At 51.7% G+C, this 24,009-nt stretch overlaps 1 protein-coding gene across 1 annotated transcript; it reads left to right on the top strand.

Annotated features, from left to right (window-relative positions):
- Window positions 1-438: 438 nt before the first annotated feature.
- On the top strand, window positions 439-23,260 carry LOC306806446 (mannan-binding lectin serine protease 1-like; the record flags this gene model as incomplete). Its single annotated transcript, XM_079315237.1, is given in 12 exon segments — window positions 439-462; window positions 464-615; window positions 2,835-3,060; window positions 9,637-9,814; window positions 10,078-10,209; window positions 10,681-10,877; window positions 11,173-11,320; window positions 11,812-11,930; window positions 12,789-12,867; window positions 17,115-17,252; window positions 18,273-18,347; window positions 20,804-23,260. Coding segments are annotated over 12 exon segments (2,364 nt in total). The 3' UTR covers window positions 21,700-23,260.
- Between the last annotated feature and the right edge of the window lie 749 nt (window positions 23,261-24,009).

Genomic DNA, 24,009 nt, shown 5'->3' with positions numbered 1-24,009 from the left:
CTTCTCGGCACTAAGCAGAGATGCTGAAAGCAATTCCCGAGCGCCGATCCCAGCGGCAGCACCACCACTAAAGCTATTTATCCCCGCACAGGGTTGTTGGCTTTTTTTTTTCGCACATTCTTGCCTTCTGTTTTTGCTGGAGCCTCAGACCCTATTGAGAGGCAAATTTTAGCCATCTGGCAAAGCAGGCTGTGAGGGAGAAGGGAAAAAAAAAGAGAGAGAGAGAGAGAAAAAACACAATGTGCATGGGCACACACACACACACAAAACTCTGGAGATTAGGGAAGACAAAAACTGCGCTGAATGCTGGAGCGCAGGGCAGCCCCGCGGCGGAGAGGAGGGAGAGGCGGGCGGGAGGAGGGCTCGGGTGCGGGCAGGTCTGCCTGCCTGGATGTGCGGAGCGGCTGCAGGCACGGCAAGGCGTGACCTGCATGGAAAATGCCAGACAGCTCCAGACACAGCACACACACATAGGCGAACACACGCTCGCAAATCTCCGGACAGAGATAAGGCGGCCGGCGGAGCGCTGGGAAAGAGGCGAAGCCGTCCCCAGCAAGCGAGCCGTCAATCCTCCGCACCGAATCCGCCGGGAAAGTGTCCCAGCAGGAAAATGAGGTGAGTGCCTCCGCTCTGGGCTGAGCCGGGCTCCCCGTGGTGTCAGGGCACGGCCGGGCACGGGGGCCGTGCTGCTCAGGGAAGTTTCTTGGTGATGATCGCGGCTCCGGTTCCCCTGTCCCCGAGCGAACAAGGCAATGCTCCGCGCCGCAGCCCAGCTTGCACGCCGGCATCCCGGCAAAGCCACCAGGACATCCTGGCTGGACACCGCCGGCATCCCGGCAAAGCACGGGGACATACCGGCCTGGGCACCGCCGGCATCCCGGCAAAGCCACCAGGACATCCTGGCTGGGCACCGCCGGCATCCCGGCAAAGCACGGGGACATACCGGCCTGGGCACCGCCGGCATCCCGGCAAAGCCACCGGGATATCCCGGCCTGGGCACCGCCGGCATCCCGGCAAAGCCACCGGGACATCTTGATGCAGGCACCGCTCTGCCGCGGTCAGAACGGTACGAGCGAGGTGGGACCTGCTGCACGGGCTTCAGGTTTGCACACCACGGTCATTTATCACTTTCACACGAGGTTAAGACTTTCCTGTCGTGGGGAAGAAGTTTGATGCTGTTTTGTCTCCCCTGATTTGGGGGAAGCAGAGCCACACAAGAGAACAGCCTGTTGAAATGGAGGGGGTGATGCCCATTTACACCAGCTCAGCATCCAGCCCCATGCATGTACTCTGACCAGAGGAGTAACAGTTTTTCCCTTCACACATTTTTGTGGTTTCAGAAAAGCTGTCAAAAAAGGGCATGTTCAACCTCACTCTGCTTGAAAGAAAAACCAATCCAAATTTCTCAGCTCCCATTTACTTTTCTTTGTAATGAAGAGCTGAGAAAAGTGATGGCACTACACAAATGAACCCCAGAAATTTACTGTCCTGATTTTGAAAGAACACAGACAGGTTAAAAATAATCCACTAATGCAGCTCCAATTTCCTCACCAGCATACCTAAATCAAGCCCTGATTTTGAAACCAGGTGTACATATATGTGTGAGTAGTTCCAATGTCTATTGTACATACCTACAAGTCTTTGCCAGGCCTTAGTGCCTATTTTAGAAATTTTTGTCTCTAATGTCTCTTATTTCCTGCATGTCTATTTTCCTTTGTATGCTCCACTATGTGTAAAGAACCTGAAGTCTGCTCCTCTTTCTGGGTCCAATGCAGTGGAACAGGCTTTGTGTTCACACCTCCAGCACGGGTGGTGTTCTCTCCTTGCAGAGTTTTTGCTCCCTTTCGTGTCAAATGAAGCTCGAGGCTGGTGTGAAGTCAGCTGGACCACCACAGATTTACCTGTTCTCTCTGTTCTCCTTTGGGATAAACAAGTTGGTAACAAGTTAGGACAAAGTTTTCAGACTGAGATTTTTTTAAAGATGGGTTTGATGACAAAACATCTTAATGGATCTCAGCCTCTGCATGCTTCTCCATTTTGGGTGGAAAAGAGAAAAGAAGAAAGAGGAGAAGAGAAAGAGAAGAGAAGAGAAGAGACGAGACGAGACGAGACGAGAAGAGAAGAGAAGAGAAGAGAAGAGAAGAGAAGAGAAGAGAAGAGAAGATATAAGAAGAGAAGAGAAGATATAAGAAGAGAAGATATAAGAAGAGAAGAGAAGATATAAGAAGAAAGAAGATAGAGTGTAACAGGCAGGGTTGCAAAGCAAAGGCCTGGATCCATCTTTGCCCAGCTGCAAAGATGTGTGCTGTTTATTGAGAGCTAATGATCCCAATTTGGCAGGATGAGGCACAGCAATAATAATAATAATAATAATAATAATAATAATAATAATAATAATAATAAATAATAATGATACTTAGCAGTTATTGCCATGATGCTTTCACTAAATCGATTTAGAAAGCATAATTATTTTATTAAGCATGCTTATGTTTATTTTTCCATTAAATGAAGATTTGCCCACCAGAGCTCCATTAGTTAACGGGTGTGTTGCCAATGGCTGCTGCTCCCAGAAACATGGGAAAAACCCAGCTTCTGATGGCACTTCAAGCTGGCTGGGAGCTGTGGAAGTGCCTTTGCATCACTTGTGGCACCTGTGGCACCCACCTTCAAAGGGGCTTTCCCCTCATGGGAGCCACATCACATCCCACCTCCACATCCCAGGGGTTGCTCATGGTGCCATGGCACTGCACAATCCACTTGGGAAGAGAGATGAACCTTCCCCAGGTATTGTCAGTGCCAGAGTTTCATTTCATCTCCTCCCACATGTGTTGCAGGTCCCCCCTGGCCTGGCCCCTCTGTGCCTTGCTGCTCTGTGTGGCAGATGCTGTGGAGCTGACAGACATGTTCGGGGAGATCCAGTCTCCCAACTTCCCCGACTCCTACCCCAGCGACTCGGAAATGACGTGGAACATCTCTGTGCCTGATGGATTTAAAATCAAGCTGTACTTCATGCATTTTGACTTGGAGTCATCCTACCTCTGTGAATACGACTATGTGAAGGTGAGCTGTGGCATGTCAGGGCAGCAGAGCTGTTTGGCCAGCTGAGAAAGGGTAATGCTGGAAAAGCTGGGAACAAGACAACTTTCCCCTTTTTGTTGGGTTCAGGAGCTGTCAGCCCAGTGAACCATGGGGAGCACACAGGTAAGCTGGCAGCATCCATTGGATCAGCAGTGAGCAGGACACCAGAGTCAGAGCTTACCCAGAGAGGAACAAATTTCTGAAACTATTCAAGCACCTAATTCTTACTGCACACAATGGGATTTTCACACCTATGGGCTGATAAAGCACCTGTGGCTAAACACAGTTTGTGCCACTCTGATGCCAGCAAGGAGAGCCCCTGAGCTGGGCTTTGTCAGGCTTTGGCTGTGGGTGCCTCTTGCAGCCAGCCTGGATCCCTGGCCACACCTTGCAGGCTCTTGGGACACCCTGTCCAGCCCCATGGGAAGCAAAAGGGAAAGGTTTGACCTGAGCTTGAGACTGCTATGGGGGTTTCCAGGGAGCTGCCATGGCCAAAACCTCCAAGTATTTCAGTCTTCTTCACCACCCAGAATTGTGGTGGCCATGCACTGCAGTGCCTCAGAGCAACCTTGCCTTTACACCACAGACTTCTCCAAGCAGGGCTCTCCTTCACATCCAGGACAAGGGCAGCTCTCCATATCTTTGAAAATGTTCAAGTGTGGTTCTTCAGGTAGACCAGCAATAGCAAGCAGGTGCTTTCTAGGTTGTGTGGCTGAACATACCTTACATCATCACTCAGGACAAGCTCCACCCAGCCCTTTCACACAGAGGCAAGTGGAGCTTGCTCCCAGGTCTGGAACTTGGCCCTGTTGCTAGCAGCCGGATAATTGAAATTATTGTTTTATTCTTGTCCTAAGAAAACAAAGCAAACATTTGTGTATTTTTTCCTCTAGGATCTGTTACTCACTGCTTTAATTTTCCCTTTGTGCTGGCACTCACTCTGCTACTAACAGCTCTCATTGAGGTTTGATTAGCTCTTTCTGCTTCTCCTGGATCTTCTCCAAGCACAAGGGCCCAGGGACATATATAGAGATATATTGCTTTAAAACCCCAATAAGCTCAAGGAGCAGATTTCTTGGAAACTTTCCCCATTCCGAGTTTTACCCCTCCTCCCACCCTTCACCCCCTCCTCTTTTTTCCTTTTCATAAGGCTCCCTGTTACTTGGCCATGGTGCCAACTTGGCACCACAGCTTTCCCTGCCGCTGGATTTCCATAAGAAGGAGGTATTTTTCACAGGGATTTAGATCTCAGCTGTATAAATTTGCTTGGGGCTGTAACTCAGCTGGCGGCGCCTCCACCACAGAATTACATTTGAAAAGTGATGAAAATGGATGGATTAAGGGAGATCCAGAGGTTACTCTGCAGGGTAAGGGTGCAGCCTTGATGCTACTAAACCACTGGCTTAGAAAACATTAAGGAGAGCAGTGAATGACTCTGTGGCTGTCTTCCTCCTTGGGTTTGTGTGTCCAGCTCTGTCTGCACCAGAGCAAGGTGTAAAAACAGCATCACCCCTCTTTGACAGAGGTGCATGGCTGTAGAATATAACTATAGAGCTGTCACATGCAGGTGCTTCTCTGGAATATTCTGCTGGTGCCAGTAAGGAAGCTCAGAAACACAGGCAGATCTCTGTGTTCCATGGTGCTCAATGGATTCCCCATCTATGAACTTGTACCATTGCTTTCTGAGCTCATAGGTAACTTTAATCTCTGCAGCACCACACACCAGAGAGTTGGACACATTAAATATATGATTATATGCCTCTGTATGTGTGAAGAAACACCTTCTTGTTTGTTCAGGGTCTCCATCATCTTGACTGCCATAAGAAGGAGGCTGAAAAGGGGCTGAGCAGGTGGGGACTCAGGACAGGCAAAAAGCCCCTGTGCCCTGGCCTTTGTTTCCCACACTCTTGGCTGCCCACACACCCAAGCTCTGAAGCAGTGTAGAAGCTCATCACAAGTGGCAAGTTCAGGGTGATCTGGGCTGTAAACACACACAGACCTCTGCCTTCGGGGTGGTCTGCAGAAGGGAACAGTTTCCAGAGCTCTGAAACAATGGCTAATTAAAACAATAGCTGTTTATTTATATGTATGCACATGCACGCGTGCGTGTGTTGTATATATATAAAAAGAACACGGCTCCTAAGGAAATGCTCACAGCATGGGAGGCTTGTTTCTGCAAATGAGGACGGCAGAGAGGAGAGTTGCACTTCAGTAAAGAAGGGAGCCAGGAGGAATGGGAGGAACAGCCATCTCCAAAATACCCACCTGGAGAAGCCCCACATGCAGGTAGAAAACTGCAGTCAGGTGCTGGGAACAAACTCTGAGCCTCAGTGCATTGGATACAGCCTTTCCTCAGGTTTTGGATTGCTGCTGCCAGGTGCATGTGGACAGGGATGGAGCAGTTTCTTCCTGCTCCTTCCCCTTGCTGTGCTGCTCAGCAGGCTCTGCCCAGCTCATCACCATCCACAGGGAAACAATTTGGGGTTTCTTCATTTGCAGAGGGTTTCAACATGGTTTGCAATTCTGCAGCACTGGCCCAGGGGACCCAAAAAGCCACAGCCCTGACCAGGAAATCAGGTTAAGTAACTTGAACAGTGTCAGTGAGGAGCACTGTGGCAAGGAGATGGGCAATGAAATGCTGGCTTCTAAGAGGCCATCATGAGTAAATCCCCAAGCTTTTTATAGAGATCTGAGCCTGGGGACCTGTCCATGAGGCTTTGCACATTGCTCAGTCAAGTCTTGGAATGAAATCAGCCCCTAAGAGCTTGGCAGCCAGCTACAGCCAGCTCCTTGATTGGAATGAAGATGGGGGACACCTCATCAGTGATTGATGAGGCACTGGTGGGGGACATGCAGGACCAGGGAACAAGATTGGTTTTTCATTCAGTGCAGTGCATGCCCAGCCTGGTGCTACTAGAAGGGTCATCAGGACCCATATACAACTTCCTCTATTCAAATCAGGGAGAAAAAGCACAAACCAAGGCTTGGCATGAACCAGGGGGTTCAGGGGGAGAACATCCTCTTTTGGCCCTGCCAGCCAGCCCCAGACAGGGAGGGAGTCATTCATTCCCTGGGAGTGTGGGGTCACAAAAGGAGCACTTTGGACTGCAGGAGGCAGCTGGGGGAAGGGAGAGCCCAGGGCTTTTCCAATTGTCTTTACCATCCTGATAGCTCTCTGCAGAGGTGTCTGGTGGCACTGGCCATTCCCCAGTACAGGAGGAGGAGGAAGACCAGGCATGGCAGCAAGCCATCAGCTCTTGCAGGACCCCAGCATCCTGCCTGGGTCTCTTTTCACCCCCAGCCCCTCCAGGGAACAAGCCTTGCCCAGAAATAGATCATGTGGGTGCAGCTACCATGTGGGACAGGACAGACACCAAGCCAAATCCACAGTACAGGAAACCATCCATCCCCCTTTGTCATCCACAGCAGGGCTGCCACCTATGTCCCCATGGAAATTCAGACAATTTCATATTTGCACGTGCAAGGGCCCTTGATGCATCCTGGGGAGGAGATCTCCAGGTGACTCGAGGCTTTTGCAGGGGCTGTCCCTGTTCATTCCCAGCAGACAGTAGCAGCAGCATTGTGGAGAAAAAGCCCCATTGCTCTGGGTGTTGCCTTCTTGCTGCTCAGCAGGGCTGCTTTGTGCCCTGCCCTGGCTCCAAGCATCTCCTCCCCATGTCATGTTCCCAGTGTCTTCAGCCCAGCACTGCGATTTCTCTGCCTAATGAGCCATTTATATATATTACAAGTGGTATGTTTGGCCTTCATCAGTCCAATTAGTGCATTCCTGCAGGCTGGAGAGGGGGGGCTGGTGGCGGCTGTGTTTCCGTATTGCCGACTGCCTGCTCCTCTCCAGAGCAGACACCAAACTGCCCGAGCTGCAGGGCCAAATTCCCCTCGGTGTTTCTGGCATTTCATTAACCCCCCATGGGTGCAGGAGGCACCTCCAGAGCACCAGTGCTCCCCAGTATCCCCAACAGCCCACACACTGGGGCAGCCTTTTTTTCATGCCAGCCAGGACATTCCAGCTCCTTTTCCCAAGGGGGAAATCAATTTGGGGCAGAGAGGGGCCCCACAACTTGGGACACCCCTTAGTCACAGCACCAGCCAAAACACAGAGGGATAGAGCCACAGCCAGAGAGGGAATCCAGTCTGCCTCCATCCAGAAGGACAGAAGTCTTAATGAGGGACTGAGGATGCAGGAAGAAACAGGGAACACAGCAGGAGGCATTGGCAAGGGTAAATTTAAGGCACAAGGGTGTCGCTATATTTTATTTTTCAAAGGAGGATTCTTTCAGCGTATTTTTATAGGGAATTTCTCTGTGGCAATTGATATTTCCCTCAGGGACACATCTTCTCTAGTGAAAATGTCGACATCATGACCCGAGAGGGAGAAACTCCAAACAAACAACCAGGATTTAATTACCAGCCTGCTCGCTGGATGTAAATGATCTACAAAAAAGTATACAGTCCCCAGCAGAAGCAGCAAATATTAACCAGGGATGATGACCTCTCTGTTTAGTTTACTGCTGAAGGGCTGCCTCTGCTCCCTGTGGCTCGGGGCATGGGACCCGTCTGAGATAAGGGGCTGTGGATACCCCCAGTGAGGAGAGCACAGCTCTCCTGGGGCCCATCCTGCTGCTCCAGGGCTGTGTCCAGGGATGCTGGAGGCAATGTTGGGGCTGGCCCCATGGCTGGAGCATCCTGAGACATCAAGCACTGGGAAGATTTTCCCGCGTTTTGGGAATTCTGCCCTGCAGGTCCTGCATTCTCTGGGGCCGAAGGCAAGGAATGGGAGCCCACACAGCAGCTCATGAGTGCTGGCAAAGGTGACAGCCACCAGCCCCACACAGAGCAGCTGGATGGAAATTCCTCCTTCCCACAGATTTCTTAAGAAAAAGCATTTTCTATGCAAGAGGCTGCATCCCACGTGCTGGCACAGCCAAGTCTGCGCATCAGGGCTGATATTCCTTTTTTCTTTGCTTCTGGTGATGGCACTCCCGTTTTTCAGTCTGAAACACTACTTCATTTCAAAACAATCTTTCAGATTTAAAAGCAATTCTAAAGCACCACAGTATATTTCAAAGGGATTGAAACCAGATGGAGCCCAAATTACTTGTTTTCTTTTTTTGCCCCAGAATGCTGTTACAAAAAAAAAAAAATAAATTCAATTGGGTTTTTGTCCCCAAAGCAGGGTGCGTGTTTTTTCTCGAAATTCCCGAAATTTATCATCGGAAAGTGTCTCTCTTTTCTGGCCAGCTTCAGCTTGTATGAGAGGATGGAAAATATCTGGAGGCAATGTCAAGGCATGCTGAGTTGCCATTTCCATGTTGGCTTTCCCTGGTGTGAACGAGTTTCCGCCTGTTTGTTCAGCTCTGGGAAATTTCCCTTTCAGCCCCAGACCCTCCCCAGCAGGCACATCCTGAGGGTCTCTGGGTGACAGGGATGGAGTCAGAGGAGGGTCTCATCTTGCTGAGGCCAAGCAAGCCATGGACAGCATTCCAACACCTCCAGGACCCCATGGGCCCCCGAGCAGATGACTGTTTTCCCCAGGCATGTGCTGGGGGGCTGCAGACTTCATGACTGCCTCAATAGCGGTGGCTGGGCTCCAGCGGTGGCGGGCTGGCTGGTGGTGTTCATCACATTCCTCTGCCGAGGCTTATTCATATTCAAATCCCCGGGGGGAAAAGCAGGCAGGGTGCTGGGAACTGCCTGGGAGAGGCTGTGGTTGAGACTTGGGGATGGGATGTGTAGGAGAAGGAGGTGGATCAGTGCTGGAGAAAATGGCAGGGAAAAAGGAAATGAGAGGGAAAACTGAATGGTTTTCTGCAGGGATTACAGTGCTTTAAGGCACAGATAAGGGTGAGTTTTAAAGGGATGCAGACAGAGACTAATGAATGTGCTGATATGAGAACAGGTCACCCTGGCTCATCACTCCTCTTCCTCAGCCCCCTGGGTGCATGGTCAGACTCCCAGCAGTGCCTGCAACCACAGCTCTGGAGCCAGACAGAGCCTGGATGGGAGGGACAGGACCAAGCTTGTCCAAGGCACCCAAGGGACTGAAATTACAGCTGCTGCTTTGAGCTGATGCAAAATCCAACAGGCAGGGACTCCTCTAGGGCCCTCACACAGAGGCTTGCTGTCTGGATCAGTGTTTGAGCCATGAGAAGAGGTGAGGGAAAGCATCTCAGGTACCACCAGCTCTGAGTGGGAATGACATAGTCCAGGGCTGATTTTCACACCCCTTCTTCTACACTGCCAGCCCATGTCCTCATCCCACCTCCCAAATGGGCTCCCACCCCGCATCCTCCCTTATACCCCCCACCTCCTCCCTGCATCCTGGATGCCACCTGCTCTTGGCATCTGCCTCAGAGGTGCCTCCAGGCAGAGCAGGCAGACCTGAGTCCCTGTGCCCCATGGAGACACTGGGGAGTCCTGGCAGGAGACAGCCTGGGCAAGCACAGGCAGAGCATCCAGAGGATGATTCCAATCCCAGCCTGACCTCCCCAAGGAGCACACAGCAGGCTCTCCAGGCTCACCCCTTCTTTCTACTGACAGATTGAAACTGAGGACCAGGAACTGGCAACCTTCTGTGGCAGGGAGACAACAGACACAGAGCAGGCTCCAGGACAGCAAGTGATCCTGTCCCCAGGGCCCTACATGGGGCTCACCTTCAGGTCTGACTTCTCCAACGAGGAACGCTTCACTGGCTTCGATGCCCATTACACCGCTGTGGGTAAGCAGCATTTGAGCCTGCAGGGCCAACTTGCTGAGATAGGCAACCAGATTTGCAGGGACCACATCCCAGGTCAGCCTTGAGCTCCCTGGCAAGAGAAGAACTCATGTGCGGCCCTTGGGCCATGTGGGACTCACTGGGTGCTCATTTATCCACGTGAGATAATGGATTTCTCCCACAACGGATTTCTCCCTTGTTGTTCCCACAAGGAGTGACATGGAGAACTGCAGGGTGACCTCCCTTCCTTGTTAACTCCATTCTAGATGTGGATGAGTGCCTGGAGAAGAGTGATGAGGAGCTGGCTTGTGACCACTACTGCCACAACTACATTGGCGGGTACTACTGCTCCTGCAGGTTCGGCTACATCCTCCACACTGACAACAGGACCTGCAAAGGTACCACAGGCACAGCCCAGACACAGGGATGGGCACACACAGGGTCCCTGAGTAGGCACCACACCTACCAAGCACAGTTTAAAGGGCCCTTTCTGCTACAAGAAAGGATGAGGTGCCTCTTCCCCTACAAACCAGTTGTCTGGGACTCCTTCTCCAGGGGCTGTGCTCCTCAGTTAAGCTCTATACACTTCCTCAAGTCAGAGAAATTAAAAGGTTTAGTCACTGCTCTGAATCTGCATCCTGTAGGTTAGCTGGGACTAGCTCTCAGCCCAGGGCTTCTGTGCCATGGGCATATTTGGAAGTTGGATGTGTGAGATTTTCCTTGCACAGCACATATTTGGGATCCACGTACCCATATTTGGAATCCATGGACCCACCCAACAGACCCCACTCCACTGGGAGGATTCCTGAGTATGGTCAGGGTTGGGACATGACTGTCAGGGCCCTGATGGAGCCACGGCTGTGTTTCAGTGGAGTGCAGTGACAACCTCTACACCCAGAGGAGTGGGGTGATCACCAGCGCCGACTTCCCCAGCCCCTACCCCAAGAGCTCGGACTGCCTGTACCGGATTGAGCTGGAGGAGGGTTTCTTCATCACCCTCAACTTCGAGGACAGCTTTGATGTGGAAGACCACCCCGAGGTGACCTGTCCATATGACCACATCAAGGTGAGCTGGGCTCTCCACACTCTTCCTCTTGTACTCACCTTTTGTGTCGCCAGTGCTCTGGTGATGGGATCCAAACCACCCCAGATTAAACAAGGAAGATGGAATCAGCTGGAGCCCTGTGCTCTCTTGACCCCATGTCTCTTATCACATCTGCTTGTGACCCTTCTAGCCAACAGTGACCCTCTTTCTCTTCACATCTCCCCAACACATGGTGCTTAAGCCCCACTCCAGCCCCATCCATTGGCCTCAGGGATCAAAAACCCCCTCAAATCACCCACTCATCTTGCCTTGGCAGATAAAAGCAGGCCAAAAGGAGTTTGGACCTTTCTGTGGAGAAAAGTCCCCAGGACGCATTGAAACCCAAACCAACAGTGTGCAGATCCGCTTCCACAGTGACAACTCTGGAGAGAACAGGGGCTGGAAGTTGTCATACACTGCAATTGGTAACTCCTGCTGCTTTCCTCTGTTTGTTGGGCTTGGGAATGGGAAGGGCTTCATAAAGCCTGCAGGTGAACACCCTGAGTTTGGTAGTCCATGATCCTGTCTCCAGAAAAGATCTGTTCCAGAAATCACAAGAGGAGGGGCATAAAACAACATGGACCACTCCCTCCAAAGGGTTCTTTTTTTCCCTACAAGTGGGCTCTGAAACAAGACCATATTGCAAAGCAGAGCAATTTTGGGCAGGATAATTGCATGAGCTACTGTTATTAGCTCCCAGATTTGTAATGCTCAAAGCCAGAGAATTACAGACCAAAGGAAATACATGGAGCTTCCATGCCTTCTAAAAGCCTGGCTGAGTCATGCCAGTGTAGACTAAGAGTAAAAGCAGGGCAGAGATGCTCAAATTCTGCTACATGGGCTGGGTGGGAGAGCTGGGAGTTTACATTTGCTCCATTTATTCCTCTGTTTAGCTTCATTTGCCTTTTATTCAAAGGAAACCCGTGCCCACTGCTGCAACCACCAATCAATGGGAAAATTGAGCCTTCTCAAGCCAAGTATACTTTCAAAGACCAGGTTGTGATCAGCTGCAACACTGGATACAAAGTGCTGAAGGTATGGACTGACAGCATGGAGCTGGGAATATGGGTAGGAAGAAGAGGATACTTCCTCTCAAAGCCAGTGCATCTCTGGGAGAGTGAACACAATCACACACCATCCTCACCCCCTTCCCAGGGACAAGGAAAATGCCTCCTCTGAGAGCCAGCACCTTTCCTTTCCAAAGAGGCAGAGGAAAAGAGGAGGTAGCACTTCCCTGAGCCACCCTCTCAGCATCCCTTCAGAGCCAGCAAACTCATAGAATGTCAGGCTGGCACTTCTGCCAGAGAAAAAGTCAGCAAAAGCTCCAAGGCAGCTGCCAGAGCTCTGCCTGCCCTCACCTCAGTGAGCATTGGCTCAGCAGCCCTGCAGAAGCCAGTCTCCACTGACTGGGAGATCCTCGGGGACCTGGGGACAGATTCAGTGAGTCAAGGGGGCAAGATTTTGGCAGGGTCTCTCTGGGAAACAGCTGAGAACCACAGAGAGTGTGGCTGACTCATAGGGTGGCTGTCTTCCCTCCAAGTCAGTAGCCCACTTTGACTTCCGACATGGACTTGAGTATTTCTCTGATCTCCTCCCAGTCCCATCCTTCATGCAGAGCTGCCTCCTTACCCATCTCATCATTTACAACAGGAGTAAGTGACTCCAGTTATTTGGCTTTCAACATGTCACTGAGTTGCTGGCAGCAAGAAAACTCCTCAAGTTTTTCACTATGATTTTATTGCAATTTTTAGCTAAAAAAGCCCTCTTCCAGGGGATGCTGCATATAACTTGACTAAATCACCAAGAAATTCGAGATTTATTTCTTTGCCTTGAATATTGATAACTTGTTTTTTGTTTTGTTGTGGGTTTTTTTTGTTGGTACCTTCTGCACAGGATAATGTGGAAAGTGACTCCTTCCAGATCGAGTGTCTGAAGGATGGCACGTGGAGTAACAAGATCCCTATCTGCAAAAGTAAGGACACCCTTCCCTCCCCTGCCAATGTCCTTTTTCCTGCTAAAATCATTTCATGCTAACAGGAGCTGCCCTGCCAGAGTGGAGTTCCTCACTCAGAGACACAAACCCAGCCAGAGAGGCTACGTAACCCTGCAAAGCTCTTTTGGCTTCTTCTTGGATAACAAAACAGGGCTCAGGCCAAACGCCACAAGCAGCAGATTGGTGCATTTATTTAGATTACTCATATAACTCAATTTGTGAGCCACTTTGCTGTCTTCCTGTCAAAGAAAGAGCAAGCCTGGCTCTTAAGAACTGGCTCTGTCCAGTAAGCCTGGCACAATGTGGGATAATCTAGGTCCTGGTTCAAATTTCCTTCAAATGGAGGCTATTAAAATGCAGGGCATTAAAGAGGTACCAGGCACTAGCCTAAACTGGGCATTGCTCAGGTAAGTAAGAGAGGAGAGAAAAATGCCCAAATATTTGCAAATCTTAAAATGGGAGAAAAGAAGAGAAGAAAAGAAATGCCATATGAAAGGACAGGTGATAATTTGAATAATATTTTCTTTCATCTAACCCTGCTCTTCTCTCAGCTCAGGCTTGGGAGATGTACCTGATCACACCTTTTCCCTTTCCCCCAAACCTCTCAGAGCTCAGGGAGGCTCTCACTGCTGCTCAGTGCTGTAAGGCTGGCCCAGAAGTGAGAAAAGCAGCAAACATGGTCAGGGTTTGTCCCAGGTCCTTCCAGGAGAGGCAGGAGGGGATGCTTTCTAGGGGTGTTGGGATCCAGGTTCTCTTCATCTGGGCAGACTCTTTTTCTTTTAATAATATTGTGCATCTTACCTTGAAAGAAAGAGTATTTCTGAAGTTCTAATTCATGTTTTCTCAAGGCCAAATGGAAATTGGAAGGCTCTCAGACTTGCTGAACAAATTAATAACTGGAAGGGTTCCTTAAGAACTGTGGGGTCAGTGATGTCTCTGTCCTACTGAGGAACTCCCCATCCTACTCTCACTGCCACAGATTCCCATTGATTTTATCCAGCTTGAACAGTTAACAGAGAAAATTTGCATCATCTAAAAATTAGAACAAAATTGAAATGATCACCTGGTTTGTTCCAGCTGCACTGGAACTGATCCCTTCCTGTGTAATATGACTCACTACACTCAATTTCTAAGACCTTTTTGGAAAGCCAAGAAGCCCCTAAATGGGCAATTTAGGCCTCCAGACTGCAAAGACTCCCACCTCCCTGGGATGTCTGTGAGAGGCAGGGTACAAACAATGCAGAAAACAGAAAACTTCTCAGCAAAGTGGATAAAATCCAGCTCCACAGCCCGGAGAGGATAAACAGAAACCTGTGACAGCTTCTCCCAGCCACTGCCCCAGGTTGCCGTGGCTGAGCAGAGTGAGGGGGTCCCCAGCAGGGCCGTGGCTCCTCTGGCATCCACATCCCTGGCACGGCTCCCTGGGAGCTCATTAACGATTGCTGGTGGTTTGGGGGCTGGGTTTCCTGCATGTCTCTCTCTGCTCATCTACTAATTGGGCTTTCTCTCTCTGCTCTCCTCCTTCCCCTGTGCTTTCGGTGCAGCTGCAGATAGAGCCGACAACCAGACAGAGGGAAGAGCCGGCTCGGAGCAAGTGGCAGCGTGAGGCTGGCGCCGGGGCAGCCCTGAGGGGCAGCCTGTCTCCATGCCCCTCTGATCTGTCCAGCACCAGGGCAGGTTCCCTTTGCACTGGCCTGGCTGCCAAATCCATCTCTTGGCTTGTCTAACCGGCATGGCACTCTTAACCCCGCGCCTGGTGCTTTCTTAACTCCGTCTCCAGAAGGGTGAAGGAAGTTGGCGTTGAGCTCCCTTTTCCCACTGCCCCACATGGGGAAGGGGGCTCACCTGGCCCCAGCACTGCTGCCTGGGGACCACGTGCTGCTGCCAGCTCCCAGCATTTCTGCATCCCTCCCTCTCCACTCGACTCCTGGGCTGCCTTGGCTCCCCCTCCAAGGCAGCCGTGCGAGGATTGTGGCACGGCCACCTGGTTGGTTGGTTGGTTGGTTGGTTGGTTGGTTGGTTGGTGGGTTGGACTTAGTCTCCCACTGTCCTTCCTCGGTGGCCCAGAATCACAAATAAGAAACACTCCTTCCTCTCCTCTCTCCAAGAGTCCTGGTGCCTTTCAGAACCTCCTGATAAGGAGGCCTGGAGGATGGGTTGGCATCACCAGCCCTTTCCTGCAAGCACCGAGCCCTGGCACTGAGACAGGGGATGGATATTCCTCCACTTCCCCTTTGGTCCCCACGGCTGGCCTGGCAGAGGTGAGGACAACTGCCCCTCAGGCTGACTGCAGCTGAAGGAGGTCAGAGCCTGGTATCTGGCCCCATTCACATTCCCAGGAACTCCTGGGGCAAACAAAGCCCCTGTACTCCCTGGGAGGAGGAGGCTCCACTAGGCTGATGCTGGGATGTAGACCAGAGGCTGAGAGAGAAGGAGGAAGAGGTGTGTGTTGGGGACATCAGTCCTCTTCTGGTCCTACAAAGACAGAGGTGCTAAATGGCTCCTTTCCTGAGGGAAAGCTCTAGAAAGGCTCACAAAACAAATGGCCTGCTCTCACCCTTTCAACAGGACCTGGGACACTGGTGCAGTAATGCCTCTCTACAAGAACTCATTCTCCAAATATCAGGCCTGCCCAGGTCTGAGGGACACACAGGGATGAGGTGGGCTGTGCGGGCCAGTGAATGCTGCCCTGCAGCCATAAAAAACCCAGAGCAGGGATGCAGGCCAGGATGGTCCCCTGATATTCATTCCCTCTTTCCTGCAAGGAAACAGGTATCCAGAGTCTCCACCCAACCTGCCTGCAGCTACACACTCATCCCATCACTTGCTGTATCTACAGACAGTGGAGGGGACCCTGGTGAATGGTGAACTGCAGTATTTTGCCATAAACCAGGCTTTTTTCACCCAAGGAATTAGGCAATCCTGAGCAGTGGTACATATCTCTGATTCCAGCTACCATATCTAGTGAATTATTTCTTTGTTAGCCTGGATCAGTTAGGACTGCTGTCCTCATTCCCTTCACATTCTGGAGCACATGGGAACCAACAGACCTCACATTGCTGCTGATCCACAGGACCTGTTTACTGCAAAGTCACCATTTCCCTACTCAACCCCTCATCCTAAACATAGCAGAACTCAGCTCCACAGAACCACATTTCTTGGCTGGATCAGACCCTGGCCTCTACTGGGACAGGTCACCCAGGATAGGTTGGGAAGGCTGCAGAGCATCACCCAAATGTGCTGTGACCTGCCCATGTGGTAGAGAGGCTCAGCTCCAAAGAGGTGACTCCTGGATTTGGCAGATGATCTCTCCCACAGCCTGGGGTCCTCCCTGGAGTGTTTGGCACAAACCTAATATGGGGGACAAGCTGCAGGGAGAGGCTGGACAGAGCACTCTGAGAGATCATGGGGAGAAAGGGAACCATGGACAAGACATGGGAAAGGGCAATGTACCCCAACATTCTTTTCCCTCCATCATACTCTGAGTCAACACTGGGGACTGGTGAAGCAGAGCCAACTCTGCTGATGTCTTGGGGGATGGAGCAAGTTTGGTCTCACCCACATGTACTGGCCTCACCCCTGCCTGCAGACCCACCAAGCCACACTCTCAATGTCCTTCGTCTCCTGCTGTCACAAGACAGCCAGGACCAAGGGTTTTTCCATCTGATCTGTAAATGCTCATCAGCACTGTTTGGTGAGCGAGACCAGAGCAGGAAGGATAGGGATGTGTTCTCAGCAAAGCCTTGTGCATAGAGGAGCACCCATTATGCACAGCTGGTGAATCACTGCCTGCCTGTCCCTGTGCACTCCCACAGTGCAAAGACACACTCTGGCACCATCTCACAACAGACCTCACCTGCCAGAACAGGCTCCTTCCCCTCTCACTGGTGTAGCAGAGAGATCTTGCACTACATGGAGGGGCTCCTGGGCTTGGGGTCTCCACCAGTGAGAGGGGTGTTGGTCACACAGCCTGTGGATGAGACATGCTGCTGGTGTTCTATGGTGCCACTCATGTGCATGGGAGGGTTTCACAGAGCCAGGCTGCCCTGCCAGGACAGAGCCTCCTGAAGTGCCATAGAGAAAAGGGATACAGCATTATACAAGCCCTTGCTCTGCCCCACAAGACCTCCATCCCATGCCAAAACCCAGCACTCCCTGCCTGCTGGCTGGCTGAACACCCCAGGATACAGCACAGGGTTCAACCCGCCTTCTGTGTTGGCTTTCAGTTGCTGACTGCAAAGCGCCGCCGGAGCTGGAGCATGGCTTTGTCACCTTCTCCACCAGCAACAACCTGACCACCTACCAAGCAGCCATCCAGTACCACTGCCAGCACCCCTACTACCACATGGCCCCCAACAGCACCGGTGAGCAGTGGGGCCAGGCCACGTCCCCACGGCACAGTGAGGGTGGGCACGTGGGGTGCAAGTGGGGGGAGCTCGGGACGGCAGCTCCAGGGTGTTCTGCAACCAGCAGGCTGTTGTGGCCTACAACACTACCTATGGGTGTAGCCTACACATACCAAACTCTGTGTCCTCCCTGCCTGGGCTGTCAGACTGGACAAATCCTGCTCCATAGCAAGGTAGGATGGAGTTGGCCCCACTGGCTGCTTTGCCTGATTGTTTCATAGGCTCGGCAGAGAAGTGCGGGTGTTCTGCACCCTGACTTCTTACCCTGCCATCTGCTCCCTGCAGACTATGAAATTTCCTGTGTCTCTGGGAAAGGAGCTGTTACTGGAGAGAGCACCAGGTCCAGCAGCCTCTGGAAGGGCTCTGCAAGGCTCCTCATCCCAGCACCCCAATGTTCAGCACAGACAAAGCTGAACAGAGAGCAGTGGGATCATAGCAGACTGAGTTTTTCCTGCTATCCCCCATGGTCCACAACCACAGATAAACCACAAGGCAGTTTATGAAGCACCACAGTTCTCTGTACCCTTCAGACCAAGTTTTGGACAGTAGAAAGGGTAAATACAGAGCCCGGCCCTTCTCCCTTCTCCTCCCTCAGCAAGCAAAGCCAAAAGAATTCCTCACATTCTTGTCTCCCTGCTTTTATCTCCCTACATATGGTCCCAGCATCACATATGAATTAGCAGAATGGGCATTGGCAGCACTTTTATGAGGAGGCAGCTGCCAGCAGAGGCTGAGGCTACAGCACAGCCCTCCAGACAGCTCAAGGCCATGAAACAGAGGATGGAGACATGTCCCTGCATGGGGGCAGGGACACCATGGCCCCCCAGCAATGGAGCACATAGGGCATTGAAAGGGGGGGTCACTTCCTGCTCTAAAAAGGGTTCAAAAGGCTCTGACTCCTGGGCAAGGTCTCCTCACTGGAAAGGGCAATCCATCGTGCCAGGAGCAGAGCCCAGCTAACACTTTGCTCTCTTCCAGCCACCTACACGTGCGATGCATTGGGGCAGTGGAGGAGTGAGGAGCTGGGCACCAGGCTGCCATCCTGCCGACCAGGTACTGCTGCTGGGGTGGCTGCTGCCCACGGCGAGGGGTGCTGAGCAGGGAGGGGATGCAGCCACACAGAAATCCTGCTCCTGGTGACAGTGCCAGCCATACATACCCAAGTGCCACAATGCATGGCCAGGAGGGTGGTGGGGACAGAGGCTGCCTGCTATGCCAGCAGCCCAGAGGGTCAGGGTGCAGTGGTGGCATTGGGGTCACAGCAATCCCATCTGTTAGGGCTCCCCAAGATCCCCACTCCAGCACACAAGGAAACCAGCAGCCCACTGGCCATATTCAGCCCCAGCATCCCTGGAGATGTCAGCTCCTGTTGGCAGCGTGTACACATCCAGTAGCAATTATCACGTCTTCAAGCCTTCCGAAAAAAAAAAAAAAAACAAAACCAAAAAACAAACTACTTTACAGGGAAGGAAAAATCTCAAGTCTTTGAGCAGTGGCAAAAATGTTTGCAGCCAGCAATTTTCCAGGCAAGGCACTTGCTCAGGATGAAACAAAAGTCTCTGGGACAGTTTCTGGCCATAGCCAAGTGTGGGGCCAGGCTGGCTGGCACGTCAGGGGCCTGGAGGCAGCTTGGGTGTGGATTGTAGTGGGATGTGCAGGGATTGCTCTCCAGAGAAGTGGAGGGATCCAGTTGCAGCTGCAGCTGCAACCACTCTGGGTTCAGAACCTGGTCCAGTCCCACAGAGGGTATCTGCTCTCCAGCCATACTGAGACACTGCAAGGCTAGAGAAAGGACTCCTAAGATTCCCTGCATCCCACAAAACTCCAAGACCAGGGCTGTGGCTGCTCTTGTTGTGGCAGCTGCTCTCTGCATCTCTGCTTGATGTTTCAGCCTGAACTAATTTGAGCTGGGAGCATACGGGGACAGCTTTGGGGCCTTAGCTGCTTTCATGGGCCATTTCCAGGCCTTGTGATTAGTGACAGGAGTCAGAGAGACTTCAGGAAAATGGAAAATCCCAGAGAGAGGGTGACGCTCTCCTGAGATCGGCATCTGCAGGCAGCAGCTGGCCAGCTGCTCTTCAGATCTTCCCGTGTCTCACGCACCTCCCCATCAGCAGCAACCTCTCTTCCAGGCTGCTCCATGCTTGCCTCTGCCATTAGTGGGAGCATTTGCAGCCTGGTCAGCATTTTTGATATGTAATTTAATAGAATAAATATTTGGCTGGGTGTACTTCCTCTAAAAGCATCTCCCTGGGACAGCCGTCAGCTTTGGTGCAGCAGAGCAGCTGGGCTGGGACACAGGATTTCTTTTCCTGAGCATGTTTTCTATTCCTTTCAGTACTGGGAAAGAGAGGGGTGCAGAGCAGATAGAAAGACATATTTACCATGTTCCCTCCGTCCTAGAGTTACATTTTGCCTAGAGACAGACCCCAGCCTCAACAAATCCACATTAGCAGCTTCCAGTGCTCCTGCCCTGGTTCCAAGACTGATTCTCACTCTGATCCCACCACCCTGAGGGGTCAGAACCTCTGTTGGTTAGGCTTTGCATCCTCCCCTCACAGCACAGGTGGCACTGAGGCAGAGTCCCAGCCCTTTCCATGGAGGATCTGGGTTGTTTTTTTGCAGACTGACAGGGATGAGACCAGCAACCGAGTTGCTGTGATTCAGGACTCTTCCAGATGCAGGACAAGCCCAAACAGGCTCCCACAACCTCCCAGTGACATCAGCATCCCCAAGCCACCTGAGAATGCCTCTCCACAGTGCTGCCACAGGCAGGAATCACACCCACCATCAACAGCTATGTCCTAGGGCTTAAGTAACCTGGAGACACAATTGTCCCTCCCCACCCTGTCCAATCTCTTCAGCATCTTGATTCCCTCATCTTCCTAACACTGTGCCTAGATAAAGCTCCTGGAAGCAAAGCAGGCACTATGTCAGGGCTCTTCAGGCATTAATTCTGGGTCTGTTGAAGAGCTAAGCAGAGAGGTTCTGGTTTGGCTGGCAGAATTGTGGCTGATGAGACGCAGGAGTAAAGCCTGTGGTGCTAGGCAACATCCCATGGCCAAGCCTTCTCCAGCCACAGCAGCTCCAGGAGGGCAAATGCCATGGCTGTGAGAACACAGAACTCGTGACAGGTCTCAGAGTGAGGGGTGAGACCGAGTTAGTTGATGTCAAGCTCCAGTCCTCCCACCATCATTCCCCCGGGTCTCTTGGCACACTGAGCAGGAGCCAGGCAAGTGCCTGAAAGGTCTGGGAAGGGCTGGGTGAGCTCACAGGTCACAGTGAGGCTATAAGATTACTCATTTGGCCTTTCTGCTTCTGAAGTGGTGTGGATCTAGCCAAATCACTCCAGAAACTGAAAATGGAAACAAAAACAAAAACAAAAAGGACAAAAGAGTGTTTGGTTTGAAGATAACCAGCCACGTGGCATAACCTACAGGGATACCCCTTTCCATTTGCTCCCGAGATAAATAATCTGGAGGTAACTGTGCTGTTCCTTCTGTCCCCAGTGTGCGGCCGGCCGGCTCGCCCTCTGCCCGGCATCATCAAGCGCATCATCGGCGGGCGGAACGCGGAGCCCGGCTTCTTCCCCTGGCAGGCCCTGATCGTGGTGGAGGACATGTCCCGCGTGCCCAACGACAAATGGTTCGGCAGCGGGGCCCTGCTCTCCGAGTCCTGGGTGCTGACGGCCGCCCACGTGCTGCGGTCCCAGCGGCGGGACAAGACCATCATCCCCGTCTCCAAGGAGCACGTCACCGTCTATCTGGCCCTTCACGACGTGAGGAACAAGATGGAGGCTGTCAACAGGACAGTGGAGAGGATCATCCTCCATGAGGAGTTTGACATCCAGAACTACAACCATGACATCGCTCTGGTCAAGCTGAAGGAGAAGGTGACCATGGGCAAGTACGTCATGCCTGTGTGCCTGCCCCAGTTTGAGCACGAGCTGGAAGGGCCTCACCCCAACACGCTGGGGCTGGTGGCTGGCTGGGGCATCTCCAACCCCAACATCACAGTGGATGAGATCATCAGCTCAGGCATGAGGACCCTGTCTGACATCCTGCAGTATGTCAAACTGCCCGTGGTGCTGCACGCCGAGTGCAAGACCAGCTACGAGTCGCGCTCAGGCAACTACAGCGTGACCGAGAACATGTTCTGCGCCGGCTACTATGAGGGGGGGAAGGACACTTGTTTGGGAGACAGCGGGGGGGCCTTTGTCATCCAGGACCCGGGAACACGGAGGTGGGTGGCCCAAGGGCTGGTCTCATGGGGTGGCCCGGAGGAGTGTGGCAGCAAGCAGGTGTATGGCGTGTACACCAAGGTCTCTAACTATGTGGACTGGGTGGAGCAGAAAACAGGCTCCTCAGAGAGATGGACATTTCTGGAGCCAGAGCTGGAGAGATGAGTGACTAAGCAGCCTGCTGCCACCGCAGCTCCCTTTCTTCTTGTTATTGTTTAATGTGCTCCAGACTCGGGTCTTTCGCAAGCAATAGCCACGATACTCCACGCACGCCAAGCCTCTGCCAGGTCATTTGTTTCCCTGGGTCCCGCATCCCTTCGCCTGCATTTCTTAGGAAATGCTTGCTAGGGAGCTGGAGGGAGGGGGCGAAGGACAAGATCTCAGCTGGTGTCCTCTGCATGTGCTGCCCATCTGCAAGCCTCACCCACACTCCAGGGAACTTCCCTCCAAGCCAGGAAAAAGGCACAGCAATTGAGGCAGGGTTTGCCTGACACCAGAGCTTTGTGCCGTGCACAGGGAATTGTCCCCACTCCCAGGACTCTGCAGCCAGATCTCTCCATCAGAAGATGCAACTACAGAGTTTCAGAGCCCATGGACCATGCAGGAAGCCCATGTGGGCAGGCCTGGGTCTCACAGGATCCCCATGGTGATGAACCCCCTTTCTGTGCTAGGAGTAGTGAGAGAGTCCTGGGAGTTTGCCATTATTTCTATATACAAAGAAACATCCCTTTCCTGGTGGCATCTCAGGTGACATCCACCTGGCCAAAAAGAGGCGAGGATGCATCCACATTTAGCCCCAAACTTCAGCCATGGCCACCAAGAGAGCACCAGCCCAAACAGGACACCTGTGTCCCACCATGTGGGATGAGTGACTCACAGAGGACACGAGAACATGGAACAGGGTTTGGACTGACCCTGACCTCCAGCCTTCTCCAGTCCCACCCCAAGATTAGCTCTGTGCTTTTCAGCCACAGCAGATTCCCCAAGGAAAGTTTTTCATTACAAGACAGCTTCCCATTGACTGCATCTAAGCAATACTTACTTTCAGCAGAATCATTTAATATAAAACACCCTTGTTTGGCTTTTGTCTCTTTCTCAGGGGCCTGGTTAGTCCTGCATGACTGTTTATTCATTCTTGCAAGAATCTAGTCCATTTTAACTGCTTTTGAGGCCACTGAGTTAGCTGATGTAAAGGTTACCAGTGGTGTTTAGTGTTTGTTCATGGCTCTGGTGGCCTATTGCAGGTATTGAAGTCATCCCAGACTGGCTCAAACCCACCTAACACATCAGAAGTATTCATATCTCCCAAGCTTCCCTCCATGGCCCATGCAGACAAGTCCCAACAAGGAACCAGGTCAGGTGAGCTGTCCTTCCTTCAGCAGGGACACCTTCTCCTTCACTTGCCAGCAAAGTCCTCCCAAAGCTGTAAGCAAAAATTGCCTGCTGTGCTCTAGCCTCCTTCAGGCCTCTCTTTCTCCTCCTCCTCCTTTGGTTTTTCCATGAAGGGAAGAAGCCAACAGTGGCTGAGCCACTCTGACATTTTGCTATCATCCAAGAAGCCATTTGTAGAAATGTTGAGGAGCAGAAGGCCTAATGAAGATTGAATTTGCAGATACACTATGAACTGTACTCTCGGCTATGTCATGTAACTACAAGGTATTTTTTAATGTATGTGTATATCTTTTTTTATATATATTACATTCTGTAAAATATCTGATATCAGGTAAGGATGGTAGTCTCAGTCTTCCTCCTGAGAACAAAATAAAATTTTTTTATATACTGAGCTTGTGCCCTGTGGCTTTTATCCCAAGAGGAACATAGTCAAGGCTGGTCGCTGATGTCTGCCATGCACTCCCAGGAGAATCCTCACACCATCCCTCACTCTGATGGCTGCTCAGCCTTGGCCTCTGCAGCTTCTTGGGCTGAGACAGACCCTGAGCAGCCCCTGAATACAAATCACAAAAAAAGGGTAACAGTGGAGATCCTGCCTTTAATTATTTATAGCCTTAGCACATCATTGAAGATGGGGGCAGTGGCAGGAGCAGAGGGCAGCAACCTGTTTGCTGAGAATAGCAATTAAGTCTGAGTTCAATTGACACGGGGAAAAATATATGAGGTATGTGATTTTGATTTAAAAGGTGTGAAAAATCAGCCCATTCCCACTAGTTGTTGGACTGAGAGAGCACATCCTGACAGCAGAGAACCTGCAGTGAGCTGAGGCAGGGACAAAGCTCTGCCGGACATCTCTGCATCAGAGACTGTGAGAATCTACACTCTGGAGAGAGCTTAAAATAAGGGGGACTGTTTCCTCCCATGTGCCTGTATCCAGGGCTGGGAGCTGGGTTATTGATCCCTCTTTTCCTATGGCACAGAACTGAAAAACAGCAGCAGGCTCCTCTGCATTGATGGCAGAGAGGAGGGCAGTGGATCTGGCTCACTCACAGGTCTGCTAAGGCATCCAGAGACATCATGGGA

This window comes from Erithacus rubecula, assembly GCF_903797595.1.
Source record: "Erithacus rubecula genome assembly, chromosome: 11".
Taxonomy (NCBI): Eukaryota; Metazoa; Chordata; class Aves; order Passeriformes; family Muscicapidae; genus Erithacus; species Erithacus rubecula.
The sequence above is the reverse complement of the archived record's forward strand: the minus strand, read 5'-3'. Positions and strand labels throughout refer to the sequence as shown.